Genomic DNA, 23,719 nt, shown 5'->3' on the forward strand with positions numbered 1-23,719 from the left:
CGCAGGAAAAAGGCAATCAGTGACGTGTTGCCACACGGACGAATATTAAATTACCCTCCCAGTCTTTTCAGGACGGACACAGGACAATGACATAATATTGGGAGAAAATGATTAATACATGTTTGTAAAATTTTAAATTTCAAGTGCATTGGATAGTTTCTCACGGCACACTTGACAATCTCTCACGGCACAGTAGCTGCGGCACAGTGGTTGAAAATCACTGGAATAGAGGAAGCACTTATGAATTCATTTCAGTTCTCTGCCCTTTGAGACACTTTTGTCAATAAAAATTAAATTTGCCTTTGTTTCCCCATTTCAGGGATACTGGTAACTAGATTGGACAGATTACCATGTTATTAGGTTACAGCAGCTTTGCCAATTATGCTCGGTGGTAGAGGAAAAAACAAACACATTTGTGCAGTGGTGGGCCGTGCGTGACAAGCGTTGGCCTTCAGTAGTGCTACATCTGAATCAATCCACAGTTACGAGGGTGGTGTGATTTACTATGATGTCCACAAGAGGGTGCCGTTGGCGAAAATTTTACTATGACTGTGTGGATTCATGATAGCCTCATAAAATTGCACGAATGTTTGCTATTTTTGCTGGCTCACTCTTCTTAATGATGTCCATCTATTCTTAAAAAGTCTGTCTTGAAAATGGCTTTAACAGTATATCTGCAACCAAACCCATTTGTTTACCTTCAGCCATTGTGGGCTGACATAACCGCGATTAAATCAACACAATATATTTGATTATTCAGCTCACTACAGATACAGTGTGCTAGCTCTGGTCATGCTCTTATCACTAACGGCTAGTGATGGCACGGTCAAAGAATGGGAATCTGGAGGGCCGAGAGAAGCATTTTAAAACGGTACTCGTAAGCTATGATAGTTAACAGGCTGCAAAAACATAGTTGATGACATTTAACCTTGTTTGGTATGAAAAACAATGAATAACTCAATCCAGAATGGGTCACTTTCCCAGTTTACACATAGTGACCCAAACTTTAACCTCACCCGGTGATTGCCTGACGGCTATAAATTTTCAGTGTCATCATTTCAGACACATCTCAAAGAAAAGATTGTCTGCATTGTTGTTTATTGTCTAGTTGCAATGGGTGGCCCGGCCCGTGTTGGACAGTGACGGCTCACTGCATCTATTGGATTAGGGAAGGATTTTAAACTGGGATTATGCCATTGGACTGCAGTCAGCATTGGGTATGAGTGAGTCTTTACATCATTGGGTTGTATGAGGGTGTGTGTCTGTGTGCGAAAGCACTCAGTAGACACAACAAGGTATTTCTTTATTTATTTATGTTCTTTTGGCTTTATTGTTGTCGGCACGGCGGTTCAACCATGAACCTGTTTTGCTTCACTCTGGTAAGAATTGTTTTCTGCACATTGTCTAAGAGTGTAATGATCCAGCTGAACGAGGGGAGTGGAGGGGAGATATTATTGTTGTCTTGGAACTGTCGTTGTTTCCAATATTTTTCTTGTATATTGATTCCAATACTGAGACGAGCCACAACATTATGACCACTAGTATAGATAATAATAGTGTAACAACAACAACACTAATATATATATATATATATACTACTAATTATTATTAGTAGTAGTAGTATTATATTATTATTCTATTGAATGATACTGAATAATAATAATAATAATGATAATAATAATAATAATAATAATAGTAATAATAGTAGTAGTGTTTGTCCTCTTTGACAAGGGGTGACCATCTTGACTGGTGGTGAAGATGACTTGCGCGTGAGTTTGATTAAGTGAAGTGTAGTAGTAGTATTGTGAGAGTTATTATTGTTACACATTGTTATAAAAATAACAGTTATTATTATGATTATTATAATTATTATGATTAGTATGATTAGCATGTTTATTTTGATTATGATGACTATTATAAATATGCTTATGCTTATGATCAGAATCAGAATCAGAATCAGAATCAGAATCATCTTTATTGCCAAGTATGTAGAACACACAAGGAATTTGTTTCCGGTAGAACACCCTGCACTAGTATCGTCGTCAAAAAAAAACTGCTAAGTGGCACTATACAGTTCCATTTTGGCTACTGTTGAAAGAGTTCAAAGAGTTAATGGCTTGGGGGAAGAGCTGTTTAAATGTCTGCTGGATTTGGTGCGCATTGATTATGGCTGATTATAATTATGACTATGATTATGGTGATGATGATGATGATGATGATGATTATCATTATTATTGTTATTATTATTATGTATCTCATGTATATTCGCATATTTGACAATAAAGCTGACTTTGACTGACTATTATTAATTATAATTATTATTGGTGCTCTGGTTTGCTCCCTCATTCCAAAAACATGCATGCTCGGCCAATTGGACACTCTGTATCAGTGGTCTCAAAACTATGACCTGCAGACTTCATTCGGACCCACTTCGCATTTAGTCCAGGCCCTTGAACAAAAGTATTTAGATTTTTTTTTTTTCGTGCAGAATATTATTGTTTATTTCCTATCTTTTATTTTGTGAAGAATACAGAAAAGTGTTATTATATAATACAGGTGTATGGGTTTTTGGAAAATTATACAGTCTTATGTTTAGGTACTCCAGCAGTCACTCGTTTCTGTTACAAACTGACCTTTGGGCCTAATCAGAGAAGTTATTATGAACCACAAAGAATATCCTGAACTGATAATTTTGTTCTGTCCTTAACTGAGGTCGAGTGTGTGTACAAAAGATTCCCTCCTCTCAAGTTTATATTTTTCACCAATTGCCTATCACATAAATAGCATTAAATGTCATCATTATACATTATACAGTCCATAAACAAGTATGCTTAATTCTGATTAAACATGTATGTGACATCAGGCTCATGCAGCATAATCTTGAAAAGATTATTTATTTTTAAAAGTGTATTTATTTTTTAAAATTGATTTTCTGACTGTACATAGAAGTTTGATCCCTGTTTGATGATTACTGGCTGATTTTGATGTATCAGAGTAGATATTTTGTATTATTTAGTTATTAATTTATTAAAACATGTTTTTTATTATCTTGTCTTTGGATTCAGGATGGCTCCTCTGAGAGCATATATGAACCACCCCACAACTCATCACTGAAGGACATGTTCCCCAATTCCCACTGCAGCCCACTTCTAAGGCGTAGACCTCAATGGACTGGCTCGGATCCAAACATTAGTTTTGTAAGTTTATGATATCAGTCAGGACGTTCATCGTAAAGTCAAAATCAGTGCACAATCTGCATTTTTGCTAGTTGCATGCAGCTCGTGGTAATCATTCAATTTGGAATATTTCAGTGTTTGTTTCATCGTATGGTATTTTTCTTTTCTGCTTTTCATCTTTATCTGATTTTTATTTCCTCAAGGTCCAAACGCCAAACAATGTAAGATTAAGAAGAAACAATAGAAGGTATGTGCATCTTCCTATTTGGGTCAATGCAAACATTTTGTAACATGTAATTCGATTTGTATTTTCTTTGCGAATAATGATTTTGCATTTTTCGGTGATTTTTCCCTGAACTAATTCTGGACAGGATTTGCCAAATTTTAAATTTTTAATATTGTTTTTAATCTCTGATCTCCAGATCATTTTCAACACAGTGTACGTATTGTAATTCAGGACGCCGTACCTTGTCAATGCCAGGGCATTCCCTCACGATGCTCACATGTCAGAGGTCGCAAAAAGAGGCTTTTTTCAAGGTGTATTTTGCATCACTCAAACTGTGTCGAGCAAATGACCTTTTTTGTTTTGTCTTTTTGAATCTATAAGACTCTTGTACTATAATGTATGTCAATTTTGCTAACAAACATATGCATACTGCAAAATGTAAATACGGGCAAATACCTCCAACGCACCAGGACATATTGTGTTTGGCATCTCAGTGAAGCATTTTAAGTCATTCACGGCCATTCCCAAATCTATTCGGGAATTGAAAAGCATCACGTTGAGCGTCATTCCCGAATTTGTACGGGTTTTGGTCTTTCTCTGTGTTTCAAGCTTCGGTCAGACCTCAGGCAATGTTCTTCCCTCCCGAGAGGAGGGTGCAGTTACCTTTTGTACAGTCACCCCCACTTTCAATGCTGATTACTCTACAACCAAGTATACTCAAATTATTTTTTTCTGATAAAAGAAGAGAGTCTAGGTTTTTTAGGGAGCATTGAATGTCTTTGGGGTCCTGAAACTCAATATTCTGTGGGTCCTGCAATTTGAATGAAAATGACAAAAACCCTGGCATTGGAGTGGACACATATTTGCACATCGTCTGGCAGAGAATGAGTAGGTGCGTGCTTGGTGGATTTGAAATGTTTTTGCTCGCTATAAATTTTAATAACAATAATTAATAAAATTAGGCCATCAGTCATGCAACTGAAACTGTAAAGGGACGTCAGGATTGTGTGGTGTCCTGTTTGTAGATTAAAGCTGGTTTGGACATGAAACTCTGAGAATAGAATTCAGATGTATGATAATGTGAACAGTGTGCAATAAGCTCACACATGCACCTTGGAGGGAGCATTCATACTGACCCAAGATTTCAACGCGGAAAGTATCCCTGGACGAGATTGGCCGAGAAAGTTGCGTGGCAGGTACAAATCTGAAAAAAATGTTCTCATATTGGTGATGATTTGTTGTTTCTTTCAATTTAATTCACTTGGATAGTTTGGTCTTTGAAGAGTGTTTTTATATGCTACTACTGGATATATTACTATTTTTTTCACAAGCTACTGACTTTGCATATGCGAATCGGGTTGTATCAATCTACCCTAAATTTATTGCCATTGGAATAAAACGTATCAAGAAACATATTTAATCATCTTTTGTAGATATCACCTTAATGCAATGTGACTCAACCATGGAACATTTTTGAGTGGAACGATTTCATTCAGTTTGATTCAATTCGCTCAAATATTTCACTCAAATTGAATTTTCCGATTCGAATTTATTTTCAGTTCGTTAGACTCCTATCGATAACTTGCCACTCACAGATTATATTCACAACAGGGTTAACCAGCGAAACTGTGACATGACTTTTATTCATCTATTTTCTTCATACTTTCAGGTCCTGCATCCCAACTTCAGGGATCGAAAAGGAAACATCAGGTTAGTGTAAAAGGAATTGAAATCGTGTCTATCATCTCAGTTACTAGATTTATTTATTTTTGATAAACAATGGTATGATGGCTGTGTGTTCCCTGAAAGAAACAGACTATTCATGTTGGACAGCATCAGGTCTAAGGATTGATATCCATCATCAACAGACAGAAGTGAAGATTGTTCAGTATAATATAGAAATACCTTTTTTTTAGATTATGCCGGTCCCGATGACATCCTAAAAAGATACATAAACACAAAATATACAGCCGTAAATATTGGCTATCAATTACATGTTACTTTTTTCATATTTCAATCACTAACATTCTGATTTGATCTTACGTTGACATCAAAAGCAGCCTGCCAAATCAACACTGAAGACCCAATGAAGGAAGTGAACTCTGGAAAGATGAAAATCAATCATCTAGTTCAGGTAAAGAACATTGCCTTTACACATTCCTCTGATTTCACTGTGGCAACACTATTTTTTGATGGATTCACATTTATTTTCCACTTTTGCAGAGGTGTCAAAGTCAAAGCCCGGGTTCAAAGGTGGCTCGCCACATAATTTTATTGGGCCCACAAAAGCAAATCAAACTTGTGTACGTAATTCCATAATGCTTGCTAACGTCACAACCGAAAAATTAAAATTGTCTCATGAAAACCACAATAACAGACACTATTTTTGACTTGAAATTTGAAAACTAGTTATTCATTAATTTGTTGTGTGCTCTGTATGTAATACGCGAAGGAGAAGAAGCATTATAATAGGTTCCCCAAAATCAAAATGGCCCTGAAGAGAAAATCGTTACTACAATGTGGCTCGTGGCAAAACATGAGTTTGACACTCTGGCCGCACTCTGGCCGCATTTTTAAGTATTATGTGACCTTTTTCTGCTGAAAGCACAGGTGTCAAAGTCAAGGCTCGGGGGCCAAATCTGGGCCACCACATCATTTTATTCGGCCCGTGAAAGCAAATCAGCCGTGTGAAATTCCATAATCCTTGCTATTGTCCAAAACAAAATTTCAAATTGTCCCATGTACACGACAATAATAGTCCTATAATAAGTCCAATAATAGTCGAAAAACGAGTTATTCATTAATTTGTTGTGTGCTCTATATGTAATATGTGGAGGGGATTAACCATTCTAATGGCTTCCCCAAATTAATAACGGCCCCCGAGAGAACACCGTGACTCCAATGTGGCCCGCAGCAAAAAATGAGTTTAACCACCTTGCCCTAATCTGATACTTTATGAATATATGCATTTGCGAATATTCATGATAGCTCATAATGCACAGATTATTGACACATATTTCAACATTGATGGTACTAAGAACCATATTTGGTGACTGAAAACAGGAGAAAAGGGGGGCATGGTGGTTAAGTGTAATCAATGCCCTGACTGAGCAGGTGCACAGTGCACAATTTTAGCTTTTGGCATTGCATTTTCCCAGTCGAGGTAAATGTATGAGGTGCATGTTAATCGGCTGATCAATAGTAGAATAATGTGCATGTTGAAGGGGAATTCTGCTGGGCGTGTTCAAGAAAAAAATTCTGACGACATCCTGAATCAAAAAATATTTTGAATTATGCTGTTGAATCGAGAGATTGTGCAGTATTTTAAATGTTCTGTGATGATAAGACGAGTTGCTGAATTAAGTGGTTTTATATCTCCACAATGACAGGCATGGTGTTCTCAGATATGCTGTATAATCGCACTGAATTTGATGCAAATGAAGGATATTGCAAGGATTGCGCTCAAAAAGAATATTTCCACCCCAAAACACCCTGCAGAGGTGCAAAGTCCCACAAAATGCTAAGATAGAAAACATCATCTATCACAGTTTCACCTACCTTTGCGCAAGACTTAGAACTGGCATGAAAAAAAATTGCTTCTGTCATATGATCAAGAATTGTGAAACTGCCATTAAGGCATGCGGTCTCATGTCAAACTTCATTTAACTCTCCTAATTTGTTGAACTATTTGAATCCACATTGCAGCCCCAAACTGTACTGTAGTATACAGTACTGAATTTTCACATTTTTCACTTTCATATTTTCTAATGTCACTCAGTGCAGATATACGTGCTCGAAGACAACACATTATTTTTTTTTCGGCTGAGCAGAGTTTATCCTTGTGTAATCCTCTGTGCACACGACACAGTGTGCCTGGTATGCAGGTAGAATGCGTGTGTGAATGTTGGCGCACGTGGAGTTGCACGTGAGTGATTTTGACATCAGTGCTTAGTCTTTGCCTTTCATCTATGCATCCGATTGGAAGGAAGAACCCCCAAATTTTATTTTGAGATCGTTAATCTCCTCATGTTTGAACACAATTGTGGATACACGGGGTCGAGGCAGCATGTGACTAAACGTGGGTGAGGTCGGGTGCACTGTACGTGAGACAAATCACATCCACTGTTCACTTTAATCTCCAAGATCACATGGCCAGCGGTCTTGAGGAAGGAGACAGGAGTTGCTTGTCTCAAGCATCCGTATTTCTGTTTAACCCTTTTAGGGACAGCGGTTACTACAATGGACACCATATAAGGTTACAGGTTATCATTATTGGTGCATGAAATGGTTAAAATAAGTGTCACATCATTAAACCTCCTCTTCGGTTTTCCTCTCGGTCTCCTGCCTGGCAGTTGAAGGCTCAGCATCCTTCTCCCGATATAGTCACTCTCTCTCCTCTGGACATGTCCAAACCATTTCAGTTTGGCCTCTCTGACTTTCTCTCCAAAGCCTCTAATATGAGTTGTGCCTCTAATGTACTCATTCCTGATCCTATCCAACCTGGTCACTCCCAAAGAAAACCTCAACATCTTCAGCTCTGCTACCTCCAGCTCTGCTTCCTGTCTTTTCTTCAGTTGCACTGTCTCCAGTCCAAACATCATGGCTGGTCTCACCACTGTTTTATACACTTTTCCTTTCATCCCAGCTGAAACCCTTCTATCACACATCACACCTGACATTTTTCTCCAGTCGCTCCAGCCTGCCTGGACACGCTTCTTCACGTCTTTTCCACACTCTCCATTGCTCTGGACAGTTGACCCCATGTACTTAAAATCCTCCACCTTCTTTATCTCTTCTCACTGTAGCATCACGCTTGCACTTGGATCCCTCTCATTCACACACATATATTCCGTCTTGCTGCGACTGATCTTCATTCCTCTCCTTTCCAGGGAATATCTCCACATCTCTAGTTTCTCCGCCACCTGTTCCCTGTTCTCGCTACAGATCACAATGTCATCTGCAAACATCATGGTCCAAGGAGATTCTTGTCTAACATCGTCTGTCAGCCTGTCCATCACCATAGCAAACAAGAAGGGGCTCAGAGCTGACCCCTGGTGGAGTCCCACCTCCACCTTGAATTCCTCAGTCATACCGACAGCACACCTAACAACTGTCTTACAGTCATGATACATGTCTTGCACCGCTCTGACATACTTTTCCGTCACTCCAGACTTCCTCATGCAATGCCACAGCTCTTCTCTGGGCACCCTGTCATACGCTTTCTCCAGATCTACAAAGACACAATGCAATTCCTTCTGACCTTCTCTGTACTTCTCTATCAGCATTCTTAAAGCAAACACTGCATCTGTCGTACTCTTTTTTTTGGCATGACGCCATACTGCTGCACACAGATGTTCACTTCTGCTCTTAGTCTTGCTTCAACTACTCTTTCCCAGAGTTTCATTGTATGGCTCATCAACTTTATTCTTCTGTAATTAGTACAACTCTGCACATCTCCTTTGTTCCTAAAAATGGGCACGAGTACACTTCGTCTCCATTCTTCAGGCATCAGTTCACCATCTAAGATCTTGTTGAATAACCCAGTCAGAAACACCACCACCACCTCTCCAAGACACTTCCATACCTCGATTGGTAAATCATCAGGCCCAAGTGCCTTTCCCCCCTTCATCCTCTTCAGCGCCCTGCTCACTTCATCCTTGCTAATGCTTGCTACGTCTTGGTCCACAACAGTCACGTCTTCTACTCTTTGTTCCTTCTCATTTTCCTCATTTATCAATTATTCAAAGTACTCTTTCCATCTTGCCATCACACTACTGGCACCTGTTAATACATTGCCATCTCTATCCTTAATCACCCGAACCTGCTGCAGATCCTTACCATCTTTGTCTCTCTGTCTCGCCAGCCTGTAAAGATCAGTCTCACCTTCCTTGCTGTCCAGCCGAGCATACAAGTCATCATAGGCCTCTTGTTTGGCCTTTGCCACCTTTACTTTAACCGTGCGCTGCATCTCCTTGTACTGCTGTCTACTCTCGTCCGTCCTCTCAGTGTCCCACTTCTTCTTTGCTAACCTCTTTCTCTGTATACACTCCTGCACCTCCCCATTCCACCACCAAGTCTCCTTATTTACATTTCTTCCACTCGATACACCAAATACTTTCCGACCTGTGTCTCTGATTATGTTCGCTGTAGTTTGCCAGTCATCTGGAAGGACCTCTTGCCCACCCAGTGCTTGTCTTACCTCCTTCTTAAATGTCATGCAACACTCTTCCTTTTTCAACTTCCACCATTTTGTCCTCACTTCAGCCTTTGGTTTCTTCATCTTCTTCACTGCCAGCGTCATCCTACACACCACCAACCTATGTTGTCTGGCAACACTCACCAACCACTACTTTGCAGTCACTGATTTCCTTTAGTTGGCGCCGTTGACACAAAATGTAGTCTACCTGTGTACTGTACTTCTGCCTCCACTCTTATAGGTCACCCTATGTTCCTCTCTCTTCTGAAAGAAAGTATTCACAATAGCCATTTGCATTGTCTTAGTAAAGTCAACCACCATCTGTCCTTCAGCGTTCCTCATCTGGAGTCTAAACCTGCCCATCACCTCCTCATCATCTTTGTTTCCTGCGCCAATATGTCCATTGAAGTCTCCACCAATTACAACCCTCTCACTTCTCGGGATGTTTTGTATGTCTTCATCAAAATCCAACCAAAATTTCTCCTTCTCCGCCAGCTCACATCCTACTTGTGTGGCAGACCCACAAACAACATTGAACATCACTCCTTCAATTTCTAGCTTCAGACTCATCATTCTATCTGATACTCTTTTTACTTCTAAGACATTCCTACCAAACTCCTCTTTTAAGATAACCCCAACTCCATTTCTCTTTCTGTCTTCACCATGATAGAACAACTTAAACCCTTACCCTAAGCTTCTAGCCTTGCTCCCTTTCCACCTGGTCTCCTGGACACACAGTATGTCTACCTTCCTTCTCTGCATCATGTCAACCAGCTCTCTACCTTTACCTGTCATTGTTCCTACATTCAAAGTTCCTACTCTTAGTTCTATACTCTTGGCGTTCCATCTCTCTCTTTTCCTCCGGGCACACCTCCCTCCTCTCCTTCTTCGACCAACAGTAGACCAACAGTCATGCATTTTGGATTGGCTGGTACCTATATTTAATTTTTTTTCTTGCTGCCATTATTTCTTATTATATTTTCTTATTTATTATATTTTCATATTATTATAGGAATCATGGCTTTTTTGTACACAGTACATAAAATCATAAAGTTACTGTGCTGCGATTTTGAAATCTATTTCTCAAGTATGTATCATTTTCCAGAGTGGGAAAAGTGCAGAAAAAGATGTACCAATGACTTCAAAAGCAAGAAGACTGAAGATGTTACATGATTTGGTGCAAGTCAAAAAAGGACATCAGAGTGCTTCTGGGAAAGGAATGAACCTTCCTAGTAGGAGTGAGTATCATGGTAAAATGTACTTCCAAGTGCAATATTAATATTGTGTTGTCGTCATTTTGCTACCGCTCACATCAAGAAATCGAAGGAAATGAAGGAGCCCCTTGAGCGTTTGATTGTTCATTGAGGTGTGTTTGTTGCAGTTTTAAATAAGAAAAATAACCGGTGTAAACACAGCATATAATTAACTCATTATCAGCCATTTCCAAATATATTTGGGAATTGAAAAGCATAATGTGGAACGCCATTCATGATTTTTTTTCGGGTTTTGTTTTTTCTTGCGGGGGGGTGGGGGGAGGGGTGCATTTCAAGCTTCGGTCAGACCTTTGGCAATGTTTTTGGCAATTGGAAAAATCAATGTCTCAAAAATCAAACCATCACTTTCAATGCAGATAACTCTACAACCAAGTGAGCTGGAATAAGGGCAGCATTTCCCTTTTTTGCATGTTCGCGCTTTGTTACACTTTTGTTAACAACAACAGTTGTTAAAGCGCGACATAAACCATTATGTATTGTGTTGTATTTTGGACAGCTGCCCTCATTTCAAGCTCATATCACTCCAGACCCATATAATTTAGGAATTAATTATTTTTTTCTGATCAAAGGTTTCTTACACTGGATTGAATGTTTATGTGGTTCTAATACTTAATATTCTGTCGGACCCGCAATTTGAGTTAAAATGACAAAAACCCTGGAACTGGAGTGGACACATTTGCACATCGTCTTGCAGTGAATGAGTTAAAAGCATAAGCATTGTTCATTATAAGCATAATCAATCCATTGTTAATAATTTGCAAATGTATGATATGACAATGTATGATCAGATCAGTTGTTTATTTTCCACCCTTTTAACCAGAAAGTAACATCCTAACTAGCATACGTATAATTGTATTTACTGCGTAACACAGTTTTATCTGGTCATTTACAAATATATAATGTTTTGCACAATACAATAAGTTCCTTATGATTTTTGTTAATATACAAACAACATCTCTACACATTGCCAGATAATTCATCTGACAGGTTAAGTAACAGCAACTCAGTGTTCACCTGCATCAGTCTGGGCAAAAGAATGGAAAAGTCTTCACGGAGCGAGCAGCAGCAGCAACAGCAGCAACAAGAAGAGGTAAAGAAACTTGCCATATGGATTTCAAGATTGAAGCTTTTCAAAACAATACTGACTGTTGTTAAGCAGATTCCTTACTTACAGACAGTGTATTGTAGGTGTTCAAATACCTGACATGTAAGTAAGGAATCTGCTTAACATTAGTTATCAAGTAGACAGGATGAATTTAGTACAACGAATACTGACTGTTATTAACCTCATCTGCCCTTTTATCACACTTGTCACCAACCTGGACATAAGATGGGGGTCTGCGGAGGCAACTTGATGCTTTCTCAAGCAATCGAATGGGATCGCTTTGAGAGTCTCATTCAAGAAATGGACAGAAAAGAATCTGATCTTCCTCCGACAACGATTGCGGCATCCACCAAAAATGTCCAATCAATTGAAAACAAAGTAAGATTTTTAGGCTACTTTGATTGTCTATGATGGACTTACATCACACACCCATGAATATAACCAGAAAAATAAGCAACAGTTAAAAATGCCCATACATCAAGGTTGTCAAATTAATTTTTTTGCCGCTGGCCATATTGCACATTGTCGTTACGATTTTCTATCGAATGCCATTATGAATTTGGGGGAGCCATTACAACGTTTCATCTCCTCCACATATTACATACAGAGCGCATAATGAATTGATGGATGAGTACTTTTCAAATCCAAAATTAAGAATGACTGTTATAATAGTTCTCATAGGACAATTAGAAAATTTGGTTCGGACTTTAGCAGGCATCATGGCACTTGACAATGCAACATTTGCTTTTGTGGGCCGAAAATAATGATGTGGCGGACCAGATCTGGCCCCGAGGCCTTGACATTGACACCTGTGACATACGGTATATGCTGAGGAAATACAATTGTCTTACAATTTGAAAAGTAAAGGCCATCAAAAGGCAATGTGGATATTTATGAGTCACATATTAGGATAATAATACTGGATGATATTAAAGTATACACTACAGTTGACGAGTGACTGGTCCAGGTTGTTCCCTGCCTCCCATCTGAAGTTAGCTGGGACACATTGAAAATCTCCCACGCCCCTATTGAGGATGGATTTTTTAATGTGTCCACATTGGAAGAACATGCACTACTTCCGTCGTCTTCTTGTTTTCTTGGCTTGTCACATTGCGGACTGCCCCACAGTGTCATTCCTTTTTTTGTCTTGTGTATCCTCATCTAAAACACCCAAATGGTCTTGTGTATTTCTTGAATCCACTATATTATTATTATTATTATTATTATTATTATAATAATAATAAAAAAATAATCTCATCTCATTTTCCGTACCGCTTATTCCTCATTAGGGTCGCGGGGGTTGCTGGAGCCTATCCAAGCTGTCTTCGGGCACGAGGCGGGAGACACCCTGAATTGGTTGCCAATCGCAGGGCACACAAAGACATACAACAGTCACTCTCACACTCACACCTAGGGACAATTTGGAGTGGTCAATCTGCCTGCCATGCATGTTTTTGGACTGTGGGAGGAAACCGGAGGACCCGGAGAAAACCCACGCGGTTCATGCAAACTCCACACAGGGAGGCCGGAACGGGACGCGAACCGGCGACCTCTGCACTGTGCAGCCGGTGTGCTAACCACTCGACTACCGGGCCGCCCAATAATAATAATAATAATAATAATAATAATAATACATGTAATCTATAAGCACCTTTCGAAACTCTCAAGGTCACTTTACAGTCACAGGATAAGTTTTTCTGTGGGTGAGCAGCGGCAGCCACCCACATGCGCCAGCGTCCACTCAACTCACTCATAGAAAGCTAACTAGCCAGGTAATAGATAGCTAATAGCTAGCTTGTTAGCCATCCAGGTATCTAATTGCTAGCTAGATAGCTAGTAAGCCAGCTACACAGCTAATAGATATTAGGCTTCACTTGTGTCTTCCTTCAACAACCTGGCAGCTACATCAACTTGAATCCTCCACAAATTCACTCACTATCTTTCCACTATACTGTATGTGGCTATACAGTCTGCCCGGCTTTGTTTCCAAAATTAAATCTAATCTTGGGTTGTACCTCAACCAGGCAATTTCTAATCCTATCTGACTTGGTCACACCTAAAGAGAATCTCAGCATTTTCACTGCCTTTATGAACGTCTCCTTTCTGTCCTCCACTTGCCCCCTTGAATCAGTTTCTTCATCCTTGGTACAACCTCGAATGATCTGTACTGTTAATCACTACTCTTCAAAGTCCCTGCTATCTTTTCCCCCCGCGGCCTGCACTTGCACACCCGCCCCTCTCAGTCACGCACATATATTATTCATTACTTCTGCTTATCTTCATTCCTCTCCTTCGCAGTGCATGCCTCCAACTTTCAAACTTTCCATTGACAACCTCTCTGCCCTGAACGGTTCGATTATGTGGTTCATGGATGAGCTTATTTGTAGTCTTGGGGTGCAGCCCAGAAACTGTCTCTTTATTTGAGACAATGAGGTGTCAGGTCACTCACAGTCATCATTAGCAAATGAGCCAAAGGCCAATAGAAACAGATGATCACTAAACCATAGTAAAAGACCATTGAACTGAAATTAAATAGTCTGTTAGAAGGCAGTGAAGGCAGCTTAATGAACGCTTGTATACATTTGTGCATAATAACTTTAAAGTCTGAATCTGGTGTGATTTGGGAAAAGACAAACACATTAGTAATCTACGTTATCATCAATACTCGTACAGTTTGAGCTCAAATAATATTCTTAATCGACTGGCTTTTGGAGGCTGACCTAGTTTTGGAACAGAAACGAAAAACAAAACAAAACATAAACACCAACTGTTCAGGATGTAGCACCACGATAGGGACTAAATCTTTTCGGCAGCTGTTGCCCAGCTGTCATCTTAACACATACCATTTAATCTGTCATTTTCCCTGCAGTTGACCAGATTTGGAAAATTGGTCACACCCATGGAGCCACCGCCCTTGATAAAACCACAAGACAACGCAAGCCCTTTGGTAAGAGTTTAGCAATCTTGACACTGTGCATTGTGATAAGAGGAGCCCTTTTTTATGTGCTTTGTGTTTAATGCTGCAATAGAATCAATCCAAAATAAGACAGAGGCAGACTGAGGACTTACCACAGCCTGACATGCGGCCCATCGAAACCACAGCGGAGAAAAAAATTACAACTGTTGTTGTAAGTTCACAAAACTTGCTGTGGAGGAAGGTGTTGTAGAGCATGTGAAGTGCTCTATATGTTGTCATTTTTCATCAATGTTTTGGTCCACATTTTTTAAATTAATGTGAAGGAATGGTTGCTTTCGTGGTTGTGTTATGCATCGACTAAATGGTGCTACACTAAAGGGAATACAATACAATACAGCATTATTTATGTAGAGCCCTGGTTGGAGTTGTTATGCATCCACTAAATAGAGCTACACTTCAGGGAATACAATACAATTCAATAAAATAAATTGCAATAAAATACAATACAATACACCTTGATTAATATAATGCCTTCACGGCTGCTGCAGGTGTAACAGGTGCAACAAAGCACTTCACGGAATATTTCAAATGCTACAACCAATTAAACAGAATATTGATCCAGCTACACTTAAGGAAATACAATACAATACAATACAATACAATACAATGCAATGCAATACAATACACCTTAATTAATATAAAGCCTTCACGACTGCTGCAGCTGTAACAATGCACATTTAAAATACTACAATCAATTAAACAGAACATTGATCCATGTGTAGATCTTTCAGCATCTAGTTATTCATCACCACTAGATGGCATATAAACAACTGAATGGGAAATGCCAAGATAATGTTAACACCATAAAATGCATTGGATTATAAAACGCAGTGTCGAATGTTGAGAAAATGACATGCTTTTCGGCGCCCCTTACTGTGCGGAAAATACAGAAGGAAAAAAAAGGCCCAAAGTGCCCACATCTGAAGTCTCAGCTATTTAAAGTAAGTCAACTCTTCTTGGGATTAAGTGCTCCCCATAAGAATTCTAGGACAGCAATTTTGTGTAATGACTCAGCTGCATGATAGGCCCATTTTATTTTGACGCCACTGGTGATAAAACACAAAACAAACACCAGAAGACATATTTAAAAAAATGTGTTTCCTTTTATTGCAGTGTGTCGACACCCAAAAACCAGAAGCTAAGAAGAGGGACTCTGGCGTCATGAGGATACTGACCGAAGGACGCAAGCTATCCAGTAATTCAATGGAAAGCCTCTATAGTAGACAAAGTTCCTCAAGTAAGAACACTCATCCTAACCCAGTCAAAAAGAATGGCATGAAAAACATGGGAGTAAAAGTAAATGAGAAAATCATCTGTTTTTGACACAGTTGAAATAAAGGCACACCACATTATAAGGCGCTACAGTAGAGGCAAGAGTTAAGCATGACTTCTACGACAGGGGGAAATGGAGTCAGTGGCTGCTGACAGAAGTTGTGACACCTGCTATGGTTCAATATTACTTGATACATAAGACGCAACTGCGTGTTAAGCGCAGGATCATCTTTTCAAGATTTTCAAGGCTTTTGGGCGCGCCTCACACACCGGAAAATACGATATTTAATCTATTTTGCCTAGTGGGGCACATTGACATGCTCATGTTCAGTGAATTCTTTTTAAAACAATATCTTGTTAAATATGTATTCAGAAATTCTGTCAGTGGATATTGATCTGGTACATTTCAATGTTGTGAAAGCAATGCTGTAACTATATGGGAAATATAACAAAATACTTAAATGATAATCATACTACATTATACACGATGTAATCATCTCAGGGAAATATACAGTAAATAAAAATACATTAATGATAGCAAAAAAACTAAAAAAAACACAGAGAAAAATAAAATCTAATCCACAAGGTGAATCCAATATGTAAACAAAAATACAGCTTGAGAATAAAATGGGGGGTCCTAATTTGTAATTTTAACCCTTTCATGCCCAAATAATGATACCCTGGAGCCTGATATGTTGTCCACTGCAGTAACCGCTGTCCCTGAAAAGGTTAACATTCTGATCTAATCCTGACTTTTATTTCATTTCCATCAACTTTATTGTCAGACTAGTATAAGGTTTTTATAACCCTATTAACTCATTCACTGCCAGACGATGTGTAAAAGTGTGTCCACTCCAGGGTTTTTGTCATTTTCCCTCAAATTGCAGGACCCACAGAATAATGAGTCTTCGGACTACATAAACATCCAATTCAGTGGCAGAAACCTTAGACTATCTTCTTTGATCATGAAAAATAACTTAATTCCTAATGTATATGGGACTGGAGCTATCTGAGCTTGAAGTAGGGGCGGCTGTACAATATACAATACATACATATTGATTTATATCGCACTTTCACAACAGCGAAAGCTGTAACAAAGCGCTAACATGTAAAAAAGGCAAATGCTACCCCCTCGTGGAAGGAAAAACATTGCCAGATGTCTGACCAGCGCTTTATCTGCAAATCCGCAAGAAAAACCAAAACCTGATTACATTTGGGAATGGCGCTCCACGTCATGCTTTTCAATTCCTGAATAAATTTGGGGGTGGCACTGAATGAGTTAAAAATACTTGAAACACTGGTTAATAATATAAATAATGTCCTATTTTGGTATTGAGGAGTGGAGTAAAAGAAAAGAAAAAGAAAACAAAACAAAAAACCTTTGAATAATTTGTCTGTTTTGTCTTTGGTTTTGCCAGGTGGAGTCACCAGTGACTGTTCCAGTAACAGAGACAGTCTGAGGCTGGAAGATGAACTCTTTTCCCCAAGACTCTTCTGTGGTCGAGCGCGAGTACATACAGAGTTCATGCCAAGTCCATATGACACAGAATCTCTCAAACTCAAGGTATTCAATTTTGGATAGCCACTGTACATTTACAGATATCAAGAAACATCTGCCGATATTATTGTGGTTTAATGAAACCAGCAGATCTAAAGTGAGCAAAATCATTGTCGGATTCTGATCACACCGAATAATGTTTTAGGATTCCAAAAATGCAGGTTCAGACATGTATTTGTTGAAGAAAATTGCACTGACAAAGTATGAACTGGAATCATTGGCCACAAGGATTGTTTGATAAGAAAATATTGAGAGGTCTAGAAAAATCATACTTGAACTGGTGGGCCGTGCCTGTCACTCTTAGGCCTTCAATAGTGCTACGTCTGAATCAATCAGCTGCGAGTGTTGTGTGATATTACTACACATCTACTAGAGCAGGGGTGGGCAATCTTTTTGACTCGCAGGCCGCATTGGGTTCTAAAATTTGATCGAGGGGCCGGGCCAGGAGCATTTGGAGGGAGTGTTTGGGCCGGAAATACTAAACCTAAAGCATTAAAGGACAACCGACGCCTCCGGACAAGTGATGTCCATAATTTGTAAAATCACTTCAAATGACTTCGACTGAGCGTATTTTACCAAGATTCTACAGCATATAGCTAGAGTTTACGTTTTAAGACTTGCGCTGAATATTCATGAAGTCTTGTTTTCGAGTTGATGACGATCCCCATGTGACGTCACGTTTGGACCGCCCCTGACCGAGAAAGCGACACACAATGCATTTTGCGGTACTTTGTTTAGTCTGAAAACTAAGTGTTGATCCATGTTGATGGCGAAATTAGAAGGAAAACACATAAATAACGCGATGGTGAATCGTTGTGTGTTGCACCAAGACAACTATTTGATATTCGCTGACACAAATTCCCAGCTGACAAATCAGCCCATTTCCAATGCAGCTTGGGCGCCATTTTCTGGGTGCTACATTGCTGTCATTCGAACTCGAATTGATATGGGAGGACTCCTTGAATCAATTGCAAACATTTCGTCTTCAGAACTATTTGAATCATATTCATAACTGGATGAGTAACAAGAAAGCATCTTCTCCGAATCTGAAGCCATTGTTTTGATTCTCGAGCAAGGCAAGACGTCTTGGAGTGACGTCACGAAAAAGGGGGTGGGACCTTCTGAAACTGGCCATTTCCGGATTCATTTTGAAGTCATTTTTATTGGTGTTTTTCATTTAACTAAAAATATCAGCCTGCCTGATTTGGGTATTTTAGATGCTATAAAACGTTTTTCTGATGTCAGTGGGAAACAAAAAAAATGGTGCCGGTTGTCCTTTAAATGTGTGTACAAACCTCATAGCACAGTAAGAACACTACAACCCAATGTATTAACTGTCTTTCAAATGTGAAAAATATTCCTGATCAGTTAATAAATTTGTCTCAAGGAATATGCAGGATAAGGCGTTTACATACTATTTCGCAGATACTTGGAGGAGGAAATGGAAATAGATTAAAATAACATATGCACTGTGATTTATCAAGATTGCGTCTGTTTTTAATAAGTTTCCATCGAAGGGGCAAAGTTAAAGAAATCAACATTTATTGAAAAATGGAATCACTTTTAATATTCAAAACATATTATTACACAACGAAATATTCAAGCTCAATACCTACTTGTGTTAAATTCCGCAAAATCATAGATGGATTGTCCTGACCGCGCGCTCTACAAACTCTCCACGGACGCCCTCGCCTTCACGCGCAAACAATACACGTGTACCGTCGCCGAGCACACAGACATAGGGTACCTGCAGTTGAAATTTGCATACTCGGCACGGCAGCCAATCAGAAGCCTGCTTCTTTCTTCCGGACTTTCGCGAGCGTTATAAGGGCGTGCATTTGCATGTCATTTTCCAAAATAGATGCACAGAACCTCAGCCCAGAAGAAAGATTGAAAAGAAGCTAACAACATATGTGACGCTACAAAACGTAAATTTACATTAAACCGTGACTTCGATGAGAAGGTTTCTTCAGCCGTCATCTGTACAAATTTGAAGGTTTCGGACGTTTCGCCTCCTATCCAAGAGGCTTCGTCAGCTTCGTCAGTTCACTGACCGAAACCTTCAAATTTGTACAGATGACGGCTGAAGAAACCTTCTCATCGATGGACCACTCCTGTACGACTGAGAGCTTACACAGACTTAAACAGTGACTGTAAACTGTACGTGAGAATTATGAAAGGGGCTTAGTGGCTTGTAGCAAGCAATGCAAACGTTGCATTGTGAACCATGACGACAAATGACTACTGCATCAAAATCTACAGCCATGGACAATTACCGTAAATTAAGCAAGGTAGCATTTGTGGTAGGTACATTCTTAATTAAAAAAAACTTTATACTTTGTGACAATGTTTTTCTTTAATGCGATTAGTCGTATTGTGTTTCAAATTGTGAAAAATGGGGCAGGCAACTTTTCAGTTATCTGCCCTGTTGTCCGCTAACTTTTTGTCATGAGTTTCAGACACTGTTTTTACTATAATTTGGGCAATTTCGGCGGGCCGGATTAAAAAGCCTAATGGACCGTATGTGGCCCTCGGGCCGTAGTTGCCCATGTTGTACTAGAGGGTGCCGTTGGCCAGGAAATAACATGTGACTTAAAGAAATGTAAGAAATACTGTCATTAAACTGTTGAATTTTTACTATGAACATGTGGATTCATGATAACCTCATAAAATTTGTATATCACTTGCTATTTTTGCTAGCTTTGGCGCTTTCCAACAGTCTATTCTTGAAAAGTCCATCTTGAAAATGGCTTTAACAGTATAGCTGCAACCAAATTCGTTTATTCTCCTCCATCAGCCATTGTGGGTTTACAAAACAGCTGTTAAATCCACATAATACAGTAGATTCGCTTATGCAGCTCGCTATCGATACAGTGTGCGATATCAGGCCAGTGTGCTCTTATCACTAGTGGCTACTATGATTGGCTGGCCAGTCATGTGACTAGCCAATCATAGTTTGCGAAAACTCTGACGTCGCCAGCGCCTTCCAACAGGCCTTGGGTTGCGAACTAGAACTCTGCGAGCTTAAAGCAACTGTTTCATCACCATTGATGTTTATGCTTCAGAGCCTGCAGAACTGATTGTGAAGGCGTCCAGGTAGATTTCTGACCCTGGTAACAAAGATGGCTGAAATGTGATTGGTTAAATGCTTAAATATGAAAACACACATCTGAAAGGAACACAACAGGGGAAAAACAATGAAAGCAAGCTGAAAGACAATTATTTAACAAGAATTCATGGACAAAATATAATTCACATTAGTCTGTGATTTTGATATTCTTAGGCCAGCAGAGAAGGCTTTGCAGGCCCTGACGGAACCACCAATGCCTGAAGCTTAACAGCAAGCAAGGTCAAGAATCCGACAAGGATCAGGTTCCTTGTCAGTTCTTAAATATGAAACCAGGCTTGATGGTGAAACTTGGCACAGGTGCGCATGCTGGAGGAAAGCACCCTTTACTCCAGCTGCATCTGGATCACAATCAAGACAGAACATGCCAGACAATGTGAAATGTGTCGAACGATTGAATGACGTAATGAAAATGGACATATCATATTCTTAAATGAATGTTCAATGTCTTACTGAACCGCTTCATATTCTAGACTCATTATGAGCTGAGGTTATCATGTCACCAGTGGGGTCACACAACAACATTTATTTTTCAGGCCGGCGACGTCATTGACATTATCCATAAGCGGCCGATGGGAATCTGGACTGGGATGTTGAACAACAAAATTGGCAACTTTAAATTCATCTATGTGGATGAGTTAACAGAGGAAGCTCCTGAGACACACGAGGAAGTGCAAAATCACAGCGCCCCCCCAAAATGCACCTCAACTATCCACGAAGTGTTGAGGCGTCTCAGTTTAGAGGTATATTTTACATTACATAGAACATCCGCATTTTTTGGGGGTATGACCTGAATTTACTTTTGCATTGCATTACCAGGAATATTCAAGCTCTCTGCAGCAGAATGGTTACCAAACAGTAGATGATTTGATGAGGTTGAGGGAGCATCACCTGACAAAACTACAAGTGACGGATCCGGAGCACAGGCGTCGTTTGCTTGCTGCGGTCGAGTCCCTGCAACAGCTCAGCTGTGAGTACTGGGGAAACTCGTTTAAGGTCAGGCATGGAGCTGCATACATACATGGAGCTGAATACATTTCGTGTCTTTTGATTATGAAAGATGAATCAAATTATGAAAAGGACAAAAGGAATATGATCCTGCGTAAATGGTGAATGGGCTGTCACTTGTATAACTGAGCCATCTTGCCCTGCATCATTGCACTTACATTCATGCCGAAGTGGGTCACCAGGAGCTTGATTTTGAAAACAAGACGTTTTGCGTCTTGTTTCCTATCCCACGTAAATCCGCTTCAATTCCAAGTCGCAACAGTTCCACATAGGCATCATCACTTTGCGCAGACGCTTTCTTCTCATCGCGGGCCCTTCAAGCCATGCACCAATCCAGCCGCAGACTGTACAACAGCGCCAATCTTTCCGCTGAACAAAGCGGGGCTGAGAAAATGCTGCCCATTACAGGTGTAAAAAAAAAAAAACACAATCGACCCAGAGATGTCCAGCGATGACCGTCAAATCACACTGACATTCCTCCCAAATCAAAAACGGTGCTGGCATTTGCGTGCTGCCGAAAAGGCGCAACCGCTCAGCAGAGTCTCCTCCTTGATGAATGTCGTGGACAAAAATGGTGTAAAACAATCCGTATCCGTTCCACACGACGCACAATAACACAAAGTGACAAAAGAAAACACAAAAACAACAAAAAAGCAAGGCTCGTGAGAGCACTTGCTGACGGCTGCCTACTCGGGTGCCATCTTGGACTTCTTATTGGCAGCCTCTGTGGTCTTGGAACTCGCCCATTTGTATACAAGAGTGTCTAAAAAGAAGGTCAGACAGGCTACATAAAATCTAACAAGCTGAAAAATAAACAAAAAAAGGAGTTTGTCAACCATGCATCCATCCATCCATTTTCCATACCGCTTATTCCTCACTCGGGTCGCGGGGGGTGCTGGAGCCTATCTCAGATTCGGGCAAGTCTTCGGGCAAGAGGCGGGGGACACCCTGAATTGGTTGCCAGCCAATCGCGGGGCACACAGAGACAAACAACAGTCACTCTCACATTCACACCTAAGGACAATTTTGAGTGTTCAATTTGCCTGCCATGCATGTTTTTGGAATGTGGGAGGAAACCGGAGGACCTGGAGAAAACCCACGCGGGCCCGGGGAGAACATGCAAACTCCACACAGGGAGGCCGAAGCGGGACGCAAAGCCGCAACCTCTGCACTGTGAAGCCGGCGTGCTAACCACTCGACTACCAGGCCTGTCATCCATGCAGCTTTGTGATAATAAGCAACATGTGCCATTTTCTTCACCACAGCTAATTGTGACTTGGAGAAGGAGCCCAAGCAAGCGGTTGGGACCTCTACCGAGAACATGAAAAGAGACATGAGAGACTCAGGATGCCACATGCCGTCTGAAAGCAAGGACATCAGTGGACAGGACCCAGACCTTCATTTTCCTTGCGAGTCCTCTCACCCTACCACATGAAATGATGTGTTGCTTTTTGGGCATGGAGTGGCCCAAATCAAATGCTTATATTGACTTGGATGAACCTCATTTTAAACATGGGCATGCTCATGTTGACTTTTAGCCCCAACAAATGTAACATTTATATTTAGAAAAATAAAATATATATGGACTGTATGTGGGAATTTTGTGTGTGTGTGTTTGTTTATATGACCATGATTTAAAAGTACAGTAAAAGATATTGATTCCCAATGAATATACAGTATTGGGTTTATTTTGTTTTGGGGCAGTGCAGTGTTATACTTTGAAGCACTATTTTTGCCTCATGGCTATTTTTTTTAATGATACTATACCGTTATTGGAAGTTTTTCAGCTTTTTGCGAGTT

The 23,719-nt window shown here is 40.0% G+C and overlaps 1 protein-coding gene across 3 annotated transcripts; it reads left to right on the plus strand.

Moving 5' to 3' along the window:
* The first annotated feature begins 1,233 nt into the window (after positions 1–1,233).
* On the plus strand, positions 1,234–23,537 carry samsn1b (SAM domain, SH3 domain and nuclear localisation signals 1b). 3 transcript variants are annotated; one of them, XM_089017654.1, is made up of 15 exons: positions 1,234–1,379; positions 3,066–3,197; positions 3,380–3,423; positions 5,072–5,112; positions 5,460–5,536; positions 10,704–10,836; positions 11,844–11,962; positions 12,203–12,355; positions 14,847–14,924; positions 15,007–15,105; positions 16,068–16,191; positions 17,645–17,790; positions 21,448–21,654; positions 21,731–21,881; positions 23,185–23,537. In XM_089017654.1, exons 1-15 carry the CDS (start codon positions 1,314–1,316, stop codon positions 23,352–23,354), a joined length of 1,740 nt encoding a protein of 579 aa, XP_088873780.1. In that variant the 5' UTR covers positions 1,234–1,313; the 3' UTR covers positions 23,355–23,537. The 3 variants fall into 3 exon arrangements, with proteins under 3 accessions (XP_088873780.1, XP_088873781.1, XP_088873782.1); XM_089017655.1 differs by having other exon boundaries at positions 5,463–5,536; XM_089017656.1 differs by lacking the exon at positions 15,007–15,105.
* The last annotated feature ends 182 nt before the right edge of the window (positions 23,538–23,719 follow it).

Source organism: Hippocampus bargibanti, linkage group LG16, assembly GCF_051943395.1.
Source record: "Hippocampus bargibanti isolate YZ-2025 linkage group LG16, ASM5194339v1, whole genome shotgun sequence".
Classification (NCBI taxonomy): domain Eukaryota; kingdom Metazoa; phylum Chordata; class Actinopteri; order Syngnathiformes; family Syngnathidae; genus Hippocampus; species Hippocampus bargibanti.